The sequence below is a fragment of the Apodemus sylvaticus genome, chromosome 15, assembly GCF_947179515.1.
Source record: "Apodemus sylvaticus chromosome 15, mApoSyl1.1, whole genome shotgun sequence".
Taxonomy (NCBI): domain Eukaryota; kingdom Metazoa; phylum Chordata; class Mammalia; order Rodentia; family Muridae; genus Apodemus; species Apodemus sylvaticus.
In genome coordinates, this window is record NC_067486.1 from 56,519,164 (window position 1) to 56,537,188 (window position 18,025).

Genomic DNA, 18,025 nt, shown 5'->3' on the forward strand with positions numbered 1-18,025 from the left:
TATATATTTGCATGTATGTGCATATGTGTGGGTGAGTGGGGATAGGTGTGAGGAGACACACGTGCCACGGCGAAGTCCGGAGATGTCTTAGTTAGGGTGTTACTGCTGTGAACAGACACCATGACCAGGCCAACTTACCACCAGGGACTGGCTTACAGGTTCAGATGTTCAGTCCATTATCATTAAGGCAGGGACGTAGCAGCATCCAGGCAGGCGTGGTACAAGAGGAGCTGAGAGTTCTATATCTTCATCTGAAGGCTGCTAGCAGAATACTGACTTTCAGGCATGAGGGTCTTGAAGCCCACACCCACAGTGACATGCCTACTCCAAGAAGGCCACACCTACTCAAACAGGGACACATCTTCTAATAGTGCCACTCCCTGGGCCAAGCATTTACACAGCACACCATCACAGGAGGTCAGAGGACAAACGTAGGAGTCGGTTCTCTTCTTCCACTATATGGGTATCAGCGATCCAGCTCAAGATGTCAAGCTTGCTGATGCCTACCCTTAACTACTGAACCATCTTGTTGGGCAAGAAGTCCTTAACTTTTCCTTTTTAAAACCAACCCTTACATTTTTTTTTGCATTTCTCAAATGGGCCAAAGGTACTTTCTTTTGTTTCTACCCATATTGTGATGCCAAAGCAGACTGCTAATTTTGTAGCCCTTTTCTGGGTTCTGACCAGCCCTTGCACCTATGGTTTGTCTGCCTGGGTAACCAAGGTTGGCATTGCTTATCTTGTCTAGTCCCAGCATCTTACCCTGAGTACATATTGGGTCTTACTGTTTCTTCAGCTGAAAGGCATTTGGATGTTAAGAAAGTGGTGGAGAGGCTGACTTTGTCTGTGGAGCACGCCTTTAATCCCATCACTTGGGAAGCAGAGGCAGGCAAGAGTTCTGAGTTTTCAGGCCAGCCTGGTCTACAGAATGAGTTCCAGGTCAGTCAAGGCATCACAGAGAAACCCTGTCTCAAAACAAAACAAAACAAAACAAAAACAGCAAAAGTGGTGGAGAAGTATTTTTATGTAAGCCTTGAAGGCTGTGGAGAAGCTGGTAAGTCAAACACTGTTTACAGGTCTGGAGGAGGGGCATAGGGTGCACGAGTCACTGTGTAGGTCTGTGAAGGTGCAGAACCCGGGGAGGGGAGGAAGCTGATCGGAGATAGAGGGAGCCTGCACACAGAAGACAGGGACAGAGGCCTGGATGGTGAGAATCATTCGTACACTGGTGGGATGGGCAGGACATGAGGCTTTGGCTCTCCCCTGGTGAGAACACAGATTTTCATGGGGCATGGCCACTGTAGCTCTTTCAAGAGCCCTGGTGACGGCTAACGGTGCCCCCTCCATCTCCTCTCCCCAGTGGCTTTACAGAGACCAAGCTCTGTCAACTGAGGGCTGAGCAATTCTTCCTCACCCTCATCTCTTCAGAGTCTGACGCTCTGTAGGAACCCAGGACCTTTTAAAGGAAGGAAAGGATGGATGGAGAAAGGGAGCGGGGAAGAGAAAGAAAAGATGATGTTCTAGTTTTGTTTCTGTTGCTGCTGCCCTGCCAAAAAGCGACTTAGAGGAGAGGGGGGCTTATTTTAGCTCACAATGCCAGGTTACAGTCTGTTACTGTGGCAGGAACTTGAAGCAGCAGGGCAGGGGAGGGGAGGGCACTGACTCATCAGAAATAGAGTTCTTTAGAATCCTGTACATTACCTACATGCCGTTGAATGCTTTAGATAAAAGTTGGCGCTTCAAAAAGTGCATCAAGATAACTTAAAAACAACAGACTGGCTACCCAGGTAGTCACTGTACAAGTTGCCCCAGACCCATATATCTCTAACCACATGTTTTATTTGTTTTTACAGTGTCTTTCCTTGATGGCCTTTCTTGTGGCTCACCCTAACTGGCTTGTGTGCTTGTTAAGAACATTATGCGTTTGAAACTGCTCTTACCTAAGTCAGTTTTTCCGAGACCCTCTTGTTACAGGCTTGGTTTCACCTTACACCTGCTGTGGGCCACTTTCAGTTGGAGGAGAGGCCACATCCACTTTCCTGTAGGCCTCTGGTTAGAAGCATGCATGGCTGGCTGCTCCTGGTCTGGGTCCAGGGGCTGATACAGGCTGCCTTCTTTGCTGCAGGTAAGGCTTGCAGACCTAGCAGTGCAGAGAGGATAGCTTGGCACAGGCACCAGGGTGCTCAGGCAGAGAAGGCTCTGAATACATGCCTAGGCCTGTGTGTACGTCAGATTCTGTGCATGTATGTGGTTCTGAAGTTCTGTGTGACCACATGGGAAGAGGCAATCGCTGAGGAAGGGATGTCCCTGTGTCTGGGACTGCAGAGGAAGGACTTGGGAGATCCTCTGGGGTGGGGGCTGACTAGCCAGCTGCTCAAGAGGGAAGCTGGGGAAGGAACTAAGATGGGAGGCAGGCAACCTCTGGAAACCCACAGGTCTCCTGCTCCATCTTCCTGTTTCTGAAGGACTTCTAGAATCGTTCAGCTAGTTCTTTGTTGACCAGAAATGCCTGTTCACAGACTTTTGCAGTTTACCACAAATACCAGAGACTAAATTCTGTTGTGTTTCTAGTCTATTAATTGTAGATAAACATTTCTGACAGAAGGAAACAAAATATTTAGAGACTTCACTACAAATTAGTTTAAAGGCTGAACTTAGACCACTCTGAAGGCAGAGGGGAGCCAAGCTGGGCTGGGCTGGGCTGGTAAGCAGCAAAGACTTTGGTCTCAGCTGGCCTCTCCTCTCATCTCTCCTGTCTTCCCCTCCTCTCCTGTCCCCTCCTTTCCCTTCCTCTCCTCTGTTCTACGTTTCCCTCCCTCCTGTCCCCTTCCCATCTTTCCCTCTGTCTCATTCTCCTCTCTTCCCCTCCCCTCTTTCTTTTACTTTAGTTTGTTTCTTTGACAGACACAGGGTCTTACTGTGTTTCTAAGGCTGTTCTGGAACTCACTCTGATTCTCCTGCCTCAGCTTCCCATGTACTACTGGGATTAAAAACATATGCTGCTACCTCTGGCTGTAAATAGGGTTTTTTCCAAGTTTCCTTTCTCTGTTCTCTCTCTCTCTCTCTCTCTCTCTCTCTCTCTCTCTCTCTCTCTCTCTCTCTCTCTCTCTCTCTCTCATTTTTCCTGACATCCCAAATGCCAATCAAATAGCCCAGTTCTATTTCAAAACCTAGGGTTAGACACAAGACTAGACTTCAGGAACCTAGAAAGAAGTACAAGATATGTGGGTGTAGGGCTGATATTCTAAGTGGAAAAGTTAAATAAGTCCATGAAAATAATCAACCACCTAGCCCGGAAGCTGAGCAGGACATCTCGAGTGGACAAAGTGCTAGAAGCCATGTAGTAATAACCAGGCACTTAATAAGACAACATGTAATAATGCAATACATGCAGGGAGAAAGGGGGGGCTTAAAACCTGGGGTCCTCAAGGTGGGGGAGGAAGCTCTGACCAACGGGCAGAGATGAGACAGGGAGGCAGAAGCAAGCTTCAGAAGCAGCAGTGCTGAGCTGGATAGGAATAGAGTTTGTGGAAAAGGGCAGGAAGATGGGAAAGGGTTCACCGCTTGAACCTTGAATGACAGGCAGAGGAAAAAAACTCTGGAAATAAAGAAAACAGGAAGCAATGATGGTCTCTATGGAGGATGCCAGGATAGACTGCAGACTATGGATTTCTGTTCCTCTGAACTCTCTGGGACTCTTCAGGAGGGTTGAAGGGCAGCTGCTGGCCAGAGAGTCATGTGTGCTTTTCCCCCACCCATAGGAGCCACAGCAGGCACAACGATAGAGACAAAGGGGAACATCTCTGCAGAGGAAGGTGGCTCGGTCATCTTACAGTGTCACTTCTCCTCTGACACAGCTGAAGTGACCCAAGTCAACTGGGAGCAGTGGGACCAGCTTCTGGCCATTTATAATGTTGACCTGGGGTGGTATGTCCCTCCGGTCTTCAGTGAGCGGGTGGTCCCAGGCCCCAGGCTGGGCCTCACCTTCCAGGCGCTGACAAGGAATGACACAGGAGAGTACTTCTGCACCTATCATACCTATCCTGATGGGATTTACAAGGGGAGAATATTCCTGAAGGTCCAAGAAGGCTCAGGTATGTCCTTTGAAGCGGGGTGGTAGTGAACCACTCTCTTTCACATAGAAAACACCCACCCTGACACACTCTAGGAAGCAGGGTGTCTCAATCTTGGAGCACTTTGAACACATTAGAGAAACTTGTGAGGCATAGTAAAGCTAGAGCAACTGAAACTGACGAAATTAGCACTTTGTGGGGGCAGAGCTAGGATCTGATATGTTCTGGAAACATCCAGCTGATTCTCATGCATGACCACCGATTTTGCATAGGAAATCCATCTTATCTAAAGTGATGAGGCTTACAGATGAGGTCATACATGAAAGGTGCTCATTTAACGACTTAGTATCAGTCATGCAAATTAGAATTAGCTCTTAAGTTTGAGCTGATTTAAAAACAGGCCACGGCATGTGTTGAGAGAAAATGTATAATAGTCACCCGCCTTTGCAGGATGAAGCTTCAAAGCTTCCAAATTCCCTCATAATGATTATTCTCCTACAAACGTGAGCTAATTTTACTGAGGAAAGGGATTATGAAAGTCATATCCGAGAGATAGTTTAGCAAGGTAGTAAAGTGCTCAGCCTCTGATGCTAAACAGCCTAGGTCCAAACCTTGCTGATGGACTTATTTGTCCAGTAAGGATGGGTGTAAGATTTTATGAGCTGCTAATGTGGCCTTGAACAATCTACTGTAAGAAAAAGTCGTTAGCATGGTGCCAGGATATAGCGAGTGCCATGTTCGGTGTTGATCATGAGTCTGATTCCCATCTGATTGGTGGAGGTGAAGTGCTTGGAAGTGCTCAGGTGAGAAAGCTGATTTTAAATCAGATGTTCTGGCTCCATGGAACACCTGAATGGCATACCATCAGTTATATTGTAGTTTTGGTTAAGAACATATATGAGTTGAAATTATATTGGAGTTTAGGTTTCATGAGTTTTAAGAACGAATATACACTGAATATTGTTACTGATACAAGTTTACCTTAACAGTTCCTTTCAAACCATGTTTCTTGGCTCCTGTGTAGCGTGCACGCTATCCCTGTGCGCACTGGGGACTATGGTCTTCTATCCCTGTTCTTCTTGAGTGAGCCATGGCTATGACCAGCAAGAGGCCAGCCTGGCCTATCATGTCTAAGTCCTCAGAGCAGGAAGAGCATGAGTTCCCAGACATGGTCCTTGTCCTGAGGGATCAGATACTGTACTCTCCTTTCCAACAATTCCTGGTGTTCAGGGAAGTGGGCCAGGCTTTTTCTTATTTCAAGTCTTCCCAGGACTCTGGAGTTCCTGCCCAAGTTCCTGGAGAAGAGAGAAAGGTGGGAGGAAGTGTCCTAGAATTCATTCTTCTTCAGCATATCACAGCTATTTAATAAGCATCTACTACGTACCAAGGACTGAGAAAACAGCAGAAGTTAAGGTTGTAAGAGACTCCTTCCAGGGTTTCACAATGGGACTATATGGCTAAGATACAGTTATATGCTTTTCTTTGCATAATTCAATGTTAATCTTGTTTCATTTTTGAATTAAGCTGATTTTATGATATATATATTTTATTGTATGTGTTGAATTAACATATATATATATATATATATATATATATACATTTTTATTTTATTGTATACTTGTTATTTATTTACTTATTTTGTGTGCATGAGTGTCTTGGCAGCACATACATCTAGGCATTACCTGCATTCTGGTGTCTGTGGAGGTCCGAAGACTCTGGGGTTGTAAGCTGCGATGTAGGTGCTGGGAATCAAACCCAGGTCCTCCAGAAGAGCAGCCAGTGTTCTTAACCACTGAGCCACCTTTCCATCACTCCCCAAGTTTTCTTTTAGATGACATTGTTTGTTTCATTTTATGATTCCTAAAGACAAGTGTTGAACAGGGAAAGGCTGACAAAATCTGGTCTGAGGTGTCCACAAGGCATATCATTCCTCTGGAGATTGGCCACCAACTCCATTGGAGACCAGGTAGATTCTCTGCAGACCACAGAATTAAGGTTAAAGATTCTTTTTTTTTTTAAAGATTTATTTATTTATTATATATAAGTACACTGTCGCTGTCTTCAGACACACCAGAAGAGGGCATCAGACCTCATTACAGATGGTTGTGAGCCACCATGTGGTTGTTGGGAATTGAACTTGGGACCTTTGGAAGAGCAATGAGTGCTCTTAACCGCTGAGCCATCTCTCCAGCTCAAGGCTAAAGATTCTTAATGGAGGACAGTTCTAGAATATCCCACCTCTGTCCTGGAACTCACCATAAAGACTAAGGTGGCCTCAAGTCAGAGACCTGCCTACCTCCTGACTCTCAAGCGCTGAGATCAGAGGCAAGCACACCCATGACAGGAACTGATTTTGGGGGTTTTTTGTTTTGATTTTGTTTTGGAGACAATTGACGATTCCTTCAGTTCAGTGGCTTTGCTCCCGACCTCTGACACTCCCTTCTGTTGCCCTCCCTGTAGTGGCTCCGTTCCAGATTGCCTCTCTTGGAGGAGCCATGGCCGCTGTGCTGGGACTCATTTGCTTACTGGTCACAGGGTTGACTGTCCTGGCTAGAAAGGTAAGGAAGGGATAGGACACAGCCTGTCTCCATCCCCACAGCCCCACTCTTGCCACCCATGTGATCTCTGTTCTTGTTCCTTGTGCCGTGTCATGGTTCTTGTCCTGCGGTTTAATGTATTTATTATTTTATGTTCCTCCAGGCTGCGAGCTCCCAGGACACACCTCTATTTTACCCATTTTTCTGTCTCACACTGTTGCTAGTTGCTGCCTCTCCTTGAAGCCACTGCCCTGAGAGTTCTCCTACTATGAGTTTGGTGCATCACCCAAGTTGTGTACTGGGCCCTGGGGCTCTTGTAGTTCCTTTAGTCTTCACAACCCATTGGCTGCACTGGGCCTCCCCATATTACTGCAGGTTGAGAAATTAGCATTCCAAATTTGGGGAGTGGAAGACACAGGGCAAAATGAGACATTTACTGCCTCGAGTTTAAGAGGTCATTGGCAGAAAGCACTGGGGAAGAGGAAGTGGAGGGAGGATTTTAGTTTCTAGCTGGGCACTGACCGCATGATTTTAAGTTCCTTACTTAACTTTTCAAGGTCTCCATTGCTTTGTATGTAAGATGGGAGGTTACAGTTCTGTCCTATATCACAAAGTTGTGATGCACGGCTGTCAGGGGCCAGGCTCTCTCGGTAATTCTTGCTGTCTTGTAACTACTGTCTATGCTGAGCTAAAATATTCTCAATCTTTTTTGGTCCGGCTGCCGGGCCTTTGAAGCCAGCCCAGCCCACGCACTTCAGTTCACTGTGAGAACATTTGAGGGCACACAGCCTGTGACGCGATCACTGTTTTCTGCTTTCCTGAGATTTCATCACTTTCTCTCCCGCCGTGTTTCCTAACACTTCATCTTGCTGGCCCCAGGCTTACTCTCAAGGTTAGATGCCTGGGACTGGTAGCAGGAGTCTGTGGCGTGAAGGATGTCTTATTCTTAGCTTCTTAAAGATTTATTTATTCGTTTATACATATTATATTTTAACTTCAATATATTCAATATATAATGTTATATTTATATACATTGTATTTTAATTTATATATATAGAATACATATTGAAATTAAAATAGAATCACATTGTTTCCCTTCCCTATCTTCCATCTTGCTCCCCCCTCTCCATTTTCCTTACGGCCTTGGTCTCACCCTGTACCCCTCTTTTACTTTAATTGTTGATACATACATTCCTGAGTCTATAAACACAACCCAGCCAGTTGGCATGTTACTTGTATATAGATGATGTCAGGGCTGACCACTGGTATTTAGATTTATATACTTTGTGTGTGTGAGTGTTTTGCCTGCATGTATCTATGTGTACTAGGAGTGATGTCTATGGAAGGCAGAGGAGGGTATCAGGTCGTCTGGAAGCAAGATTACAGATGTCTGAGCCACCATGTATGTGGGTGCTGGGAGTTGAATCCAGTTCCTCTCCAAGAACAACAAGTACCTTTAACCGCTGAGCCTTCTCTGCAGCTCCCAGAGCTGCTGTACTTTTTCCTTTAAGTTTCCCCTCAGTCTGCTCACGTCATTACATAAAACACCTACTTGTTAGGTAAAAAGAATTCTGGTATTCTTTTAGCGGTTATATTAGGCACCACACATTTTACCTGGACTTACTCAAGTTCCTCTATACTAGTGCTGATCAATTAGTGTTCTGTAACCTCCTGGAATATGCCAGAACCTTCTATCGGATCTCCTCCCTGTCTGTCCATCCCACATTGCTCCCCCATCACCCTGCTGCCCAGTGTGATCGGTTCGTGAGTGCGTCCACGTCCTCCAGGTCCGCCCCTCCATCCCTGCTTCTCTCTGGCCTCACTGTCCTGGCTTCCGGCCGCCATTTTCCTTCTGCCCGAGGAATATCCTGCAGTGTTCCTGCAGTGCAGGTTGGCAAAGGCAAAGAATTATTTTGTGTTTTTTTTTTTTGTTGTTGTTGTTGTTCACCTAAAATGTGTTTACACCATGTCTGTAAATATGGTACGTGTGTTGTTTTGCTAGGTATAGGATCTCATGCTGACTAGCATTTTCTTTTAGAACGTGGAAACTATTTTTCCAGTATCTAACTACATAAAGTTTTCTTGAAACCAGGTTTTATCCTTACTTCTTTAAAATGTCTTTTCTTCTTCTTGTTCAGTTAACATTTTCTGTCTTTAGTTTTCAGCATTTGTACAATGATATAATTAGATGTCATTATCTTTGTATTTATTCTGTATGGGGTTTGGATCAAGTGGGCTTTTTCAGTGTGCGGTTTGATGGGTTTTGTCAGTTTGTGGGTCAGCCCTGGCTATTTCTTTTCCTTCTCTGTTCTTGCTTTCTCCTCCTTCTGGACCTCTTGTTGCAGGGACTTTTGGTGCTTTCCTTTCCTTCCGTATGTCTCCTAGTCCTTTTTATATTTCCTGCCCGGTCCTATCTCCATGTTTTGTAGTGGGTCTTTTTTTCTAGCTTACCATTCAGGTCACCAAGCATCTCCTTTGATATATCTACCCTGTGTTTAAATAGTTTGTCACCTGTCAAAACTCCTCATCTATATTTATCAGTTATTCTGAAGTCTGTTCCCGATAGTCCTATTAATTACACCATCCCTGGGTCTTTCCTGTTGTCTATTTTTCACTTGATTATCAGTCCTACGTTCTTCTCTTGCCTGGTAGTTTTCATGGTGTGCTGGACAGTCTCCATGAAAAACTGCGGCCTTTTCCTCCATACGGCCCTTTGCAGTCAGGTATTAGCAATTCCAGGTCACCTGATGATGGGTTGAAATCCTTTCCTTATTGCTGTGATGAACTACATGACAGGAGCAGCTCAGGGAAGGGAGGGCTTGTTTTGGTCCATAGTTTGTAGGGACAGTCCATCATGACGGGGAAGGTGCGGACGGCAGCACCGTGTGAGCTGGCTGATTGCGCCCAGGAAGCAAAGTCACATGGATGATAGCAGTCACCTCCCTTCCTCACCCTGGACCAGAGGGGTGGTGCTGAAGCAGGATAAGATAGGAAAGGCCAGTGAGTAAATATTGATTTGTTGATTTACTTAGTGATGTAATCACTAATGCCAAGCGTAACATGACTTGCAACCTGGAACATGACAGCTTGGAGAACTATCTAAAACAATGGGTCATTGCCCTTAACAAGCTGTTGACTGCCTCAGACACTTGTGTAAAACCCTAGTTGCTTGCCCACCCCACCGTGTGGTTTCTGCAGTATAAAAAAAGAAATCAAACTGGACCCAGGATGGGGGCCTTCAGGAGTTGTCTCGGTGTCTGTCCACTGAGACATCTCTCTGCCACTCTCACTGGTGTTGAAGCCCTTATTCCAGAAGATTCCCAAAAGGGTGCCATCTTCATTCAGGGCAGGTCCTCCCATCCCCTTCAGACCCTCTGGAATGCCGCATAGATACATGCAGAAGCTTGTCTAAGGGACTGGAGAGATGGCTCAGCAGTTAAGAGCACTGATTGCTTTTCTGGAGGTCCTGAGTTCAATTCTCAGCAGCCACATGGTGGCTCACAACCACTTCTGTAATGAGATCTGATGCCCTCTTCTGTGTGTCTGAAGACAGCTACAGTGTACTCATAAAAATAAATAAATCCTTTAAAAAAAAAGAAGTTTGTCTAAATCCCCTCAAAGTAACAATAAATGGCAGCTGGAGTTCGACTCACTCCCATGGTGTGTGTGTGTGTGTGTGTGTGTGTGTGTGTGTGTGAGACCAGAGATGACATCAGCTGTTTTCTTTGATTGATCGCCACCTTAAATATTGAGGCAAGGTCTTTCCCTATTTCATCTAGTCTAGCTAGGCACCTTGCTCTAAGGATCTGTTGTCCCTGCCTTGGAGTGTTAGAGGTTTTAGGAGGCTTTTCACACCCATTTTCCTTTGTATAGGTGTGGGGATCTGAGCTCTACCTGCTGAACCATCTCCCCATCTATGTTTTTAACCTGCTCTCAAATGAAGGGTAGGTTCAAATCAGCAGAGGACTTTCTATTTTTGATGTTGTATTTCCTATCTTCATTGGCTTGATTGTCTATGAAGTTAGATTCCGCTAGCCTACCTTCTTTGCCTCTTGGGTCTGTTGTGTCAAGCCCACTGCTAAGTTCTATCCCTCCACCCCCTTCCCAGCCCTCCATTTCCAATCCTGGTCAGCACCCAACTTCTGTCTGTCTGGGCCCTAGCCAGGCCTAACTCGGGTGCAGTTGGGGTCAGGGCTGAGTTAAGGAGGGACTGTTCTTTATCGAGTTCCCTTTCACTCAGTCCTGAGAGTTCTTAGCATTTCTATCACAGGGAGACCCCACTCTGTTTTTCTTTTCTTTTCTAACTTCACCTTGACTTTTTAATCCCTTGAAGGTCTTTCTTCAGGCCTCAGTTGGAAAGAACTGTACAAACTGCCACTGTAATGGTCTCCATGGATTTCACAGCTCTTCATTATAAACAGGCATAGTTGGAGAACTTTTGCTCTGACTCCATTATCCATACTTTGGTACTGTTATTTCTCCTGCTTCTAGAGTTATGTGTCTTCATACTGATTATAAAGGTCGGACTGACTTTCATCTCCTCTTCTAGTCCTTAAACTCTGTCAGTTTTCTGTGCAGGTGAGACTGCTCCCTGTTCATGCTTATCAATACCAAGGATACAGGTCTAATAAAGACACAATGCTGGATTTCAAATACATTCTGTCTTCAGATCTGATCCACAAATGAAGAAAGCCCCAGGTTCAAGTGCTTCACCTTAATGACCTTTAATTGAGAAGGTGCTGGAACAAAGATTGGGAAGATGTTTTGGCAGCAGAGGCAAAGCTGTGTTCCCTGTAACAATCTCCAGATCCCGCAGGTCTTGACACTCAGCTCTCCCCTGCTTAGTTCTCTAAGCACCGGATGGATCCTGCTAACTTGATCCCAAAGGAACTAAACAGGTTCCAACTGTTAGAAAAAGTTCCAATTGCTCTGGGAAGTCATATATGACCTTATATTATCAGGCCTGATTTATCTGTAAAAATCTTTGTTGTATTATAATTCATCCTTTCTCTTCCTGGCTCTGAGATGAATACCATGACTGCTGACTTGATTCACAGAGAAGTGGCCACTGACCTTCTGTTATTATGCAGAACTGGACAAACAGGGAGGTGAGAACGCAGCCGTGGCCAGGACATGACTGCTGCTATTGGATAGGGTTGGTTATCCATAGTATTTTCTTTTATGTCATTGATGGCATAACAGACAGAATTATGAAACGAGACATCTAAGAGAAGATGAGGACAGGAGAAGTGGTCCACCTGAGGAAAGAGGTGACAAGATTAACAACTTACCTTTGAGCTGGTACAGTGACAGTGATTGGCGAACAGATGGCTTCTGCCATCACCAGCATCCTTCAGCTCTGGAACAAAGGGTTAGTGGCCCTGAAGACCCAGAAGAACATATCTGTCTACTAAGGATGTGAGGCAGCTGAATTTTCATGTCAGGTACCCAGACTAACTTTGGTCATAATGGAGACTGAGAAGGAGGAAAAGGCAGCAGCTCTCAGTCCCTGTTGCTTCCCCATGTACACTACCACTCCCTGGCTCTCTCTTTGACATCCTCTGTTCCCTGTCTAGTCTCCATCCTCTCTGTTGCTATCTTGTACTCTGGAAATAGTCTTTAAGCTTTGCTCTCTTCTTGTCCAAAACATTAGTCAAGGTATGATCAAGGAACACATAGTTTTCTAGAACTGGGTTGTTCACAGATACTTCAATATGGATCTAGAGGGAACACAATGGCACCATGAAGGGGAAGGTAACTGTGTGCATATTTAGGAGGGAGGAGAGGGTGGCTGTTAGAACTTGGAAGGGGAGGACCACATAGATGGGTCATGTTGAGAAGTGCTGTTACCTTCAAGCGAGGGACACAACCAGTTCAAGGTCCACCCTGCATTGACTGTGGGAGAATACATACCTTCCTCTCACTCTCTGTTCCTTCATTCCCGTGGTTCTACATGGAGGCCAAGTGAGCCCCTGATGTAGTGCATGCAACGCAGTCTTCTTGCAGCAGAGAAGATGACAAAGGTTGAGACTGGAGCCAAGGGATAAATATGCTATATCTATGTAATACTGTTCATAGACCTGGATATTGGACAAAACATCTAGACTCTTCATGGGATGGCTGGCTTTAGACTCCACTCGTGTATTCTTGGTAGTATTTGAAAGTGTATCTATAAGTGCACAGGCATATGCACACACATCAACACAACTCTATTGTGGGCGGTCTACCTACATATCTCTATTTATCCGAGGATCACTGGGATGTATGGGTCAGGTCTTCTTAGTTTCCATCACTGTAGCTCTATCTTAAACACAGTCTTCTTCTTTCTACTATTTTGAGGTCCTCTTATCCTGGTTGCTGCTAGGGATCCCATTCTGCAGGGGCATCTCCTACTTCGGCATCAGTCTGCAGAGGAGAGACACTATGGAAGTCAGCGATGCTGTCACTATCCTTGCACCCCTTGCCTCTGGCCTCCCTCACTATCCTCCCTCTGTGAACCCAGGTCACTCACATCAGACTTGTCACTCCCATCCCTATTCTAAGGACCTGCTGTAAACTAGCGAGTAGCTCCCGAGTGTGATGGTGAAAGGCAGCCTATCAGGACAGGGATGGTGACAGAGGTGACTCTGATCATCTTTACACTAATTAATTTCAGAAATCCATCACCTTATTATATTGGCTCCTCTAGGACAGATGAAGAAAACATCTGTTATGCTAAGGTCGGAGGAAATGTGTATTCATATAACATTCAACATGTTATATGGATAAATGTTATTTGCCAGTCAGATATTGTGAACAGTTACATGTGTCAGATACTGGACAATGACTCTGACAACCCCACTGTCCACTGTTCATTCTCCTCACAGGCTACTAGAAAGCAATGTTTGTCCCAAGATGACTCAGTAGCGATTTCTGTAGCTGTGCTTGGTTCTCTAGGACAATGTTAGTACATTAATCTCAGGCCTATTTTTTTTTTTACACTGGTTACAATTATAGAGTCTCCATGTAGGGTAGACTGGAAATGGAACAGCTTAGGGACCCGTCTGAGGAATATTTGCATTTCCCAGAGGACTTTTTGAGCTCAAAATAGTCTTAAAATTGAAAAGAAAGGGTGGCCAGCCTTACCAAGAGTGAGAATAAGAACACACAAGCACAAAGAGTCATAATTAGTCTTTGAGAAATAATTGAATATTCATATTAAAAATGGATTGCATTGTATCAAGGGAGGTGGGAGTCCTTTTAAACACAGAACCAGCATGACTTGTGGCTGCCTTTCCCTTCATCTTAGTATTTAGCCACTTCTACTGAGAGGAAATGGGAGTTGGGAGACCAGTGACTTGTATGTGTCCTATTGGACTTGGCACCAAAAGGGTGGCATTTTCTGTCTTGGAAGCAAAGGGTGTGGTGAAGATAAGTTCCATGTGCCTTGGTTGCTCCAATTTCCACGTCCCTGGCTCTTTGTAATTTTTGTCAATCAGATCTATAAAGTGGGTGAATGACATGCATTAGAGCAACTGCCAGTCAGACCAAGAGAATGCTAAAAGTTCCAAATGTTATTACACACTTTTGCCACCATACTTGTGGCCAATGTTCTCCAGTTTCCCTGTATCATCACAAACCTCACGTGTGACATTCCGACATGGATTCTGTGGTTGGTGTCACTGAACAGATTTCATTGTCTCAATGAATTCAAGTTTTTTTGTTGGCTGTGATTATTATACTTTGACTTGAGAAACTGGATTCTTTTATATGTAACTGTATTAAAAATAAGTGTGTGTGTGTGTGTGTGTGTGTGTGTGTGTGTGTCCATCCACTGCGTGTCTATTTAGGTTCTAAGACATATATAGATTGAACATCTGATATGGGTTCTGAGATTACAAAGAGAAGCATAGCACTCCCCTTAGGGAACTTGGACATTGGAGCCTGGTAAAAGTAGAAAGGTAAACCAGTTGGCCTTCACAGAGAAGCGCAAGAGGAGACATGATGTGGTCTATGCAGAATGAGAGAAATCTGAGCAACTGGTGGCTTTGTCCTTTGTCAAGGGATTGCTGTCTGTGCCCATAAGCTCGTCTGAAACCAGACATGCCAGCAGAATTGCTGCTGAGAAGAAAGAGCTAACTGTGTCTGATCTCAAAGCTGTGTGGCCATAAGTGGCAGTTCCCTGGCATGTGCGCCTCGGCAGCTGGCCATCTTGGTTGTGAGACACAGTGGGAGACGAAGCCAGAAAGATGGGCATGAGTGGGACACAAAGAGTGTTTGGGGCATCGCAGATTCCTTTGGGAGGATGTAATGAATCACTGCTTTTCTCCCAACAAGAATACGCCTTTATATAAACCTTTAATTATAATTTGAGATTATTTATAAATCCTCTGAAGTGGAACCTCCCGGGCTGTTGGTCATCACTCTCTCCAGGTTAAGCCCCTCTGCTGTACATTGGGGGGCCTAAGCAGAGGCACTGACAGATTCAGTTTTTAATTTTTGAAAAATCGCTATATGGAGGTTTGTGCAAAGTTAGCCCAGCAGTAAGAGCTGATGAAGTGAGTAAGGTGAAGGAGAATCAGTCCACCATGAAGGGGACTCGCTCTTCCCCTCAGCAGGTGAAAGGGATGAAATGAAGGGATGGAGCAAAACTGGATGGGGTGTGTATTAATCAGGTGTTCTAGAAAAACAGGACTTATAGAATGTGTATATAGACAAAGGATATATATGTAGATAAAGGATATATATGTATATATAAAGGATAAATACATTCTATAAATTCTATTATATATGTTTTATTATATACACACATATATATGTATACACATATATGTATATATGTATATATATATATATATACACACACATATATATTTGATTTATTAAAATGGCTTATAGGCTGCAGTCCAGCTAGTTCAACGATGGCAGTCTACCAATGGAAAATAAAAGAATTGTAGTTGTTAAGGCCACAAGACTAGATGTTGGTCCCAGAGAAGTGAGTCTAAGGCCATTGAAGGAATGGACTTCCCAGCAAGAGTTAAGAACCAGCAAAGAGAGAAAGCTTCCTCCTTCCGTGTCCTTTATAAAAGTTGTCGCCAGAAGGAGAGGCCCAGATTAAAGGTGGATCTTTTCTATCTCAAAATAACTGGATTAAAGGTGGGTCTTGTCACTACAAATGATTTAATTAAGGAGAAACCCCTGACACAAGTGTGTAGCCAGTTAGGTTTTATTCTCGATGCAGTCAAGTTGACAACTAAGAACAGTCATAACTGGTGTTATGGGTGATTAGAACTCCCATATATCTGAAGGGTCTGTACTCTTAGCCAGAGCAGGAATGTAGACAAGAACAGATAGTGGGGTGGGGCCCAGTGGTTTGTCCTGAAGACAAGTTGAGTTCAAGCTTGCTGTGGTTCTCTTCCAGGCCATGGTGAGCAGGTGGGCAAATGGGCCCGGAGCTCCTTACAGAGCCTGGGCTACTTAGAGTCTTTAGAGGATGGGTCTTGTTTGGAGTCTACAGTGGATGAGCTGACTCAGAGCATAGAGCTGAGAAGGCAGAGGGTGACCTGTTGGCTTGGAGAGCCAATGTGTGAAGAGAAAAGGGCCAGGCTGGCTGAAGATGGGTGCTGGAAGGAGGGTGAGGAGAAAGCGGGGAGTATAGAAACCAAAGAGAAGGGAAAAATGAACAGTGTATCTCTGTGAGGAGCAGAAGGAAAGAGAGCTGGAAGCAAAACAGGGCTTTCGTGCATGGTTGAGAGAGCAGGAAATAAGGGCTTCAGGACAAGCTGTTAGTTTCCTTAGAGCTGCTCCTACTGACAAGGAGTTATGTGGAGAACGGGAAGTCCTACTCATAATCAAGAAGCAATTTGCAATTGATACCAGTTTTCTCCAAGGGTGTGATGCTGGGTTTATATCAACTACACTTGAGGGCCGACCCCATGTCCAGCTACAACAAAGTAGGAAAATGAAGGGCTAAGGATTTTGTATTGGTAAGAATACACGTTTGCTTCTGGTGTGTGTGTGTGTTCATGTAAGAAATAAGTATGTATCATTTGTAAAGTAGCTTTTGAATAACATGCTCGTGTGCTTGCTCTCTTTAATCCTAGAAGTCTTTTAGAATGCAATCTATCGAAAGCGGCCATGGGAGAATGGAAGCTGCGTCACAGGAATGGAGCCTGAGGATTCTCGAATCCCCTGGAGGCCCTGTCCAGACACAAGCTGCCCCTGCTGGCCTCTGTGGAGAGCAGGCAGAAGATGGCTATGCCGACCCACAGGACTACTTTAATGTCCTGGGCTACAGAAGCCTGGAGAGCTTCATTGCTCTGTCGAAGTCTGGCTAAGGACAGTTCTCTCTCCCTCTCCCTCTTTCTCTCTCTCTCTCTCTCTCTCTCTCTCTCTCTCTCTGTGTGTGTGTGTGTGTGTGTGTGTGTGTGTGAATGAAAGGCACCTTCTTCTCAGCCTTCATTTCTTCTACCCTCCTCTTCTGTTTCTCTGTGACAGATCCAAGGTAAATGGTTTTGAGTATAAATGAGATTTTTAACATTGATGTTTATTTTATGTGTATGAGTGTTTGTCCTGCATGTACATGTGCCATGTGTGGATGGTGTTTGCAGAGGTCAGAAGAGGACATCAGGTCCCCCAGCACTGGTGTTAGAGACAGTTGTGAGCCACCATGTGGTTGCTGGCAATCAGACTCAGGTCTTCTGCAAGAATAGTGAGTGCTCTTAAAAGCTCTTTCAAACCTGAGATTTTTTTCTCTCTTTCTCCTTCTTTGTTTCTTTCTTCCTTCCTTCTTTCTCTCTCTCCTCTCTTTCTCTCTTTCTTTTTCTTTCTTTCCCTCCTTCCCTCCCTCCCTTCCTTCCTTCCTTCCTTTCTTTCTTTTTTTTTTTTGAAAAGGCAGAAATAAAGCAATAAGACAAAGTTGGCATTGCCCTGGCTTTGAACTTAGTGATCTGAGCAGTGGCTTTGAGAAATACATTCCTCACAATGACCCAGGTGCTGGGCAGATGACAAGAAGACCACTGGCCTTATTTCTCATTGTCAGTTTTTACCAATGTACACTCACTCATTCAAGATGCTTATTCATGAATGAAGCAAAGGACTGATCTTAGGGGATGCAAGGACGATAGCCTTGACCGGGGAACCATTTATAACAAGACCTACTAGGATATAAGGACTCATGGTTGGGACTCTTAGGGTGCTCAGCATGCCTCAGGGTGTGGTGATGTCTCCTCAGAGAACATAGGGTTAATGAGCCTGGTCTGGTGGGAGAAGCATTTTCCTAGGAACTTGAATGAACTCAAGGAAGGCAGTGTCGGTTGAAGTCCTAGAAGAAAGCCCTGATGCCCAAGGGCCAGTGAACGTCAGGCTCTCTTCCTTAGCTAGGCATCTCAAGTCTGCCGAGCACAGAGTCTACTAGGATGCATCTGGTTCAGAGGA

General features: G+C 44.8%; 1 protein-coding gene across 2 annotated transcripts; it reads left to right on the top strand.

The window, feature by feature from the left end:
- Positions 1–1,122: 1,122 nt before the first annotated feature.
- On the top strand, positions 1,123–17,203 carry Tigit (T cell immunoreceptor with Ig and ITIM domains). 2 transcript variants are annotated; one of them, XM_052158440.1, is made up of 5 exons: positions 1,123–1,207; positions 1,854–2,125; positions 3,762–4,094; positions 6,534–6,631; positions 16,693–17,203. In XM_052158440.1, exons 2-5 carry the CDS (start codon positions 2,062–2,064, stop codon positions 16,924–16,926), a joined length of 729 nt encoding a protein of 242 aa, XP_052014400.1. In that variant the 5' UTR covers positions 1,123–1,207; positions 1,854–2,061; the 3' UTR covers positions 16,927–17,203. The 2 variants fall into 2 exon arrangements, with proteins under 2 accessions (XP_052014400.1, XP_052014399.1); XM_052158439.1 differs by having other exon boundaries at positions 1,130–1,207; positions 1,975–2,125.
- The last annotated feature ends 822 nt before the right edge of the window (positions 17,204–18,025 follow it).

Bases quoted from the DNA above. Each gene is read 5' to 3' on its own strand.
- Tigit (XM_052158439.1), top strand. The intron at 4,095-6,533 runs GTATGTCCTTTG...CCCTCCCTGTAG, and splicing joins GAAGGTCCAAGAAGGCTCAG to TGGCTCCGTTCCAGATTGCC. The intron at 6,632-16,692 runs GTAAGGAAGGGA...CTTTAATCCTAG, and splicing joins TGACTGTCCTGGCTAGAAAG to AAGTCTTTTAGAATGCAATC.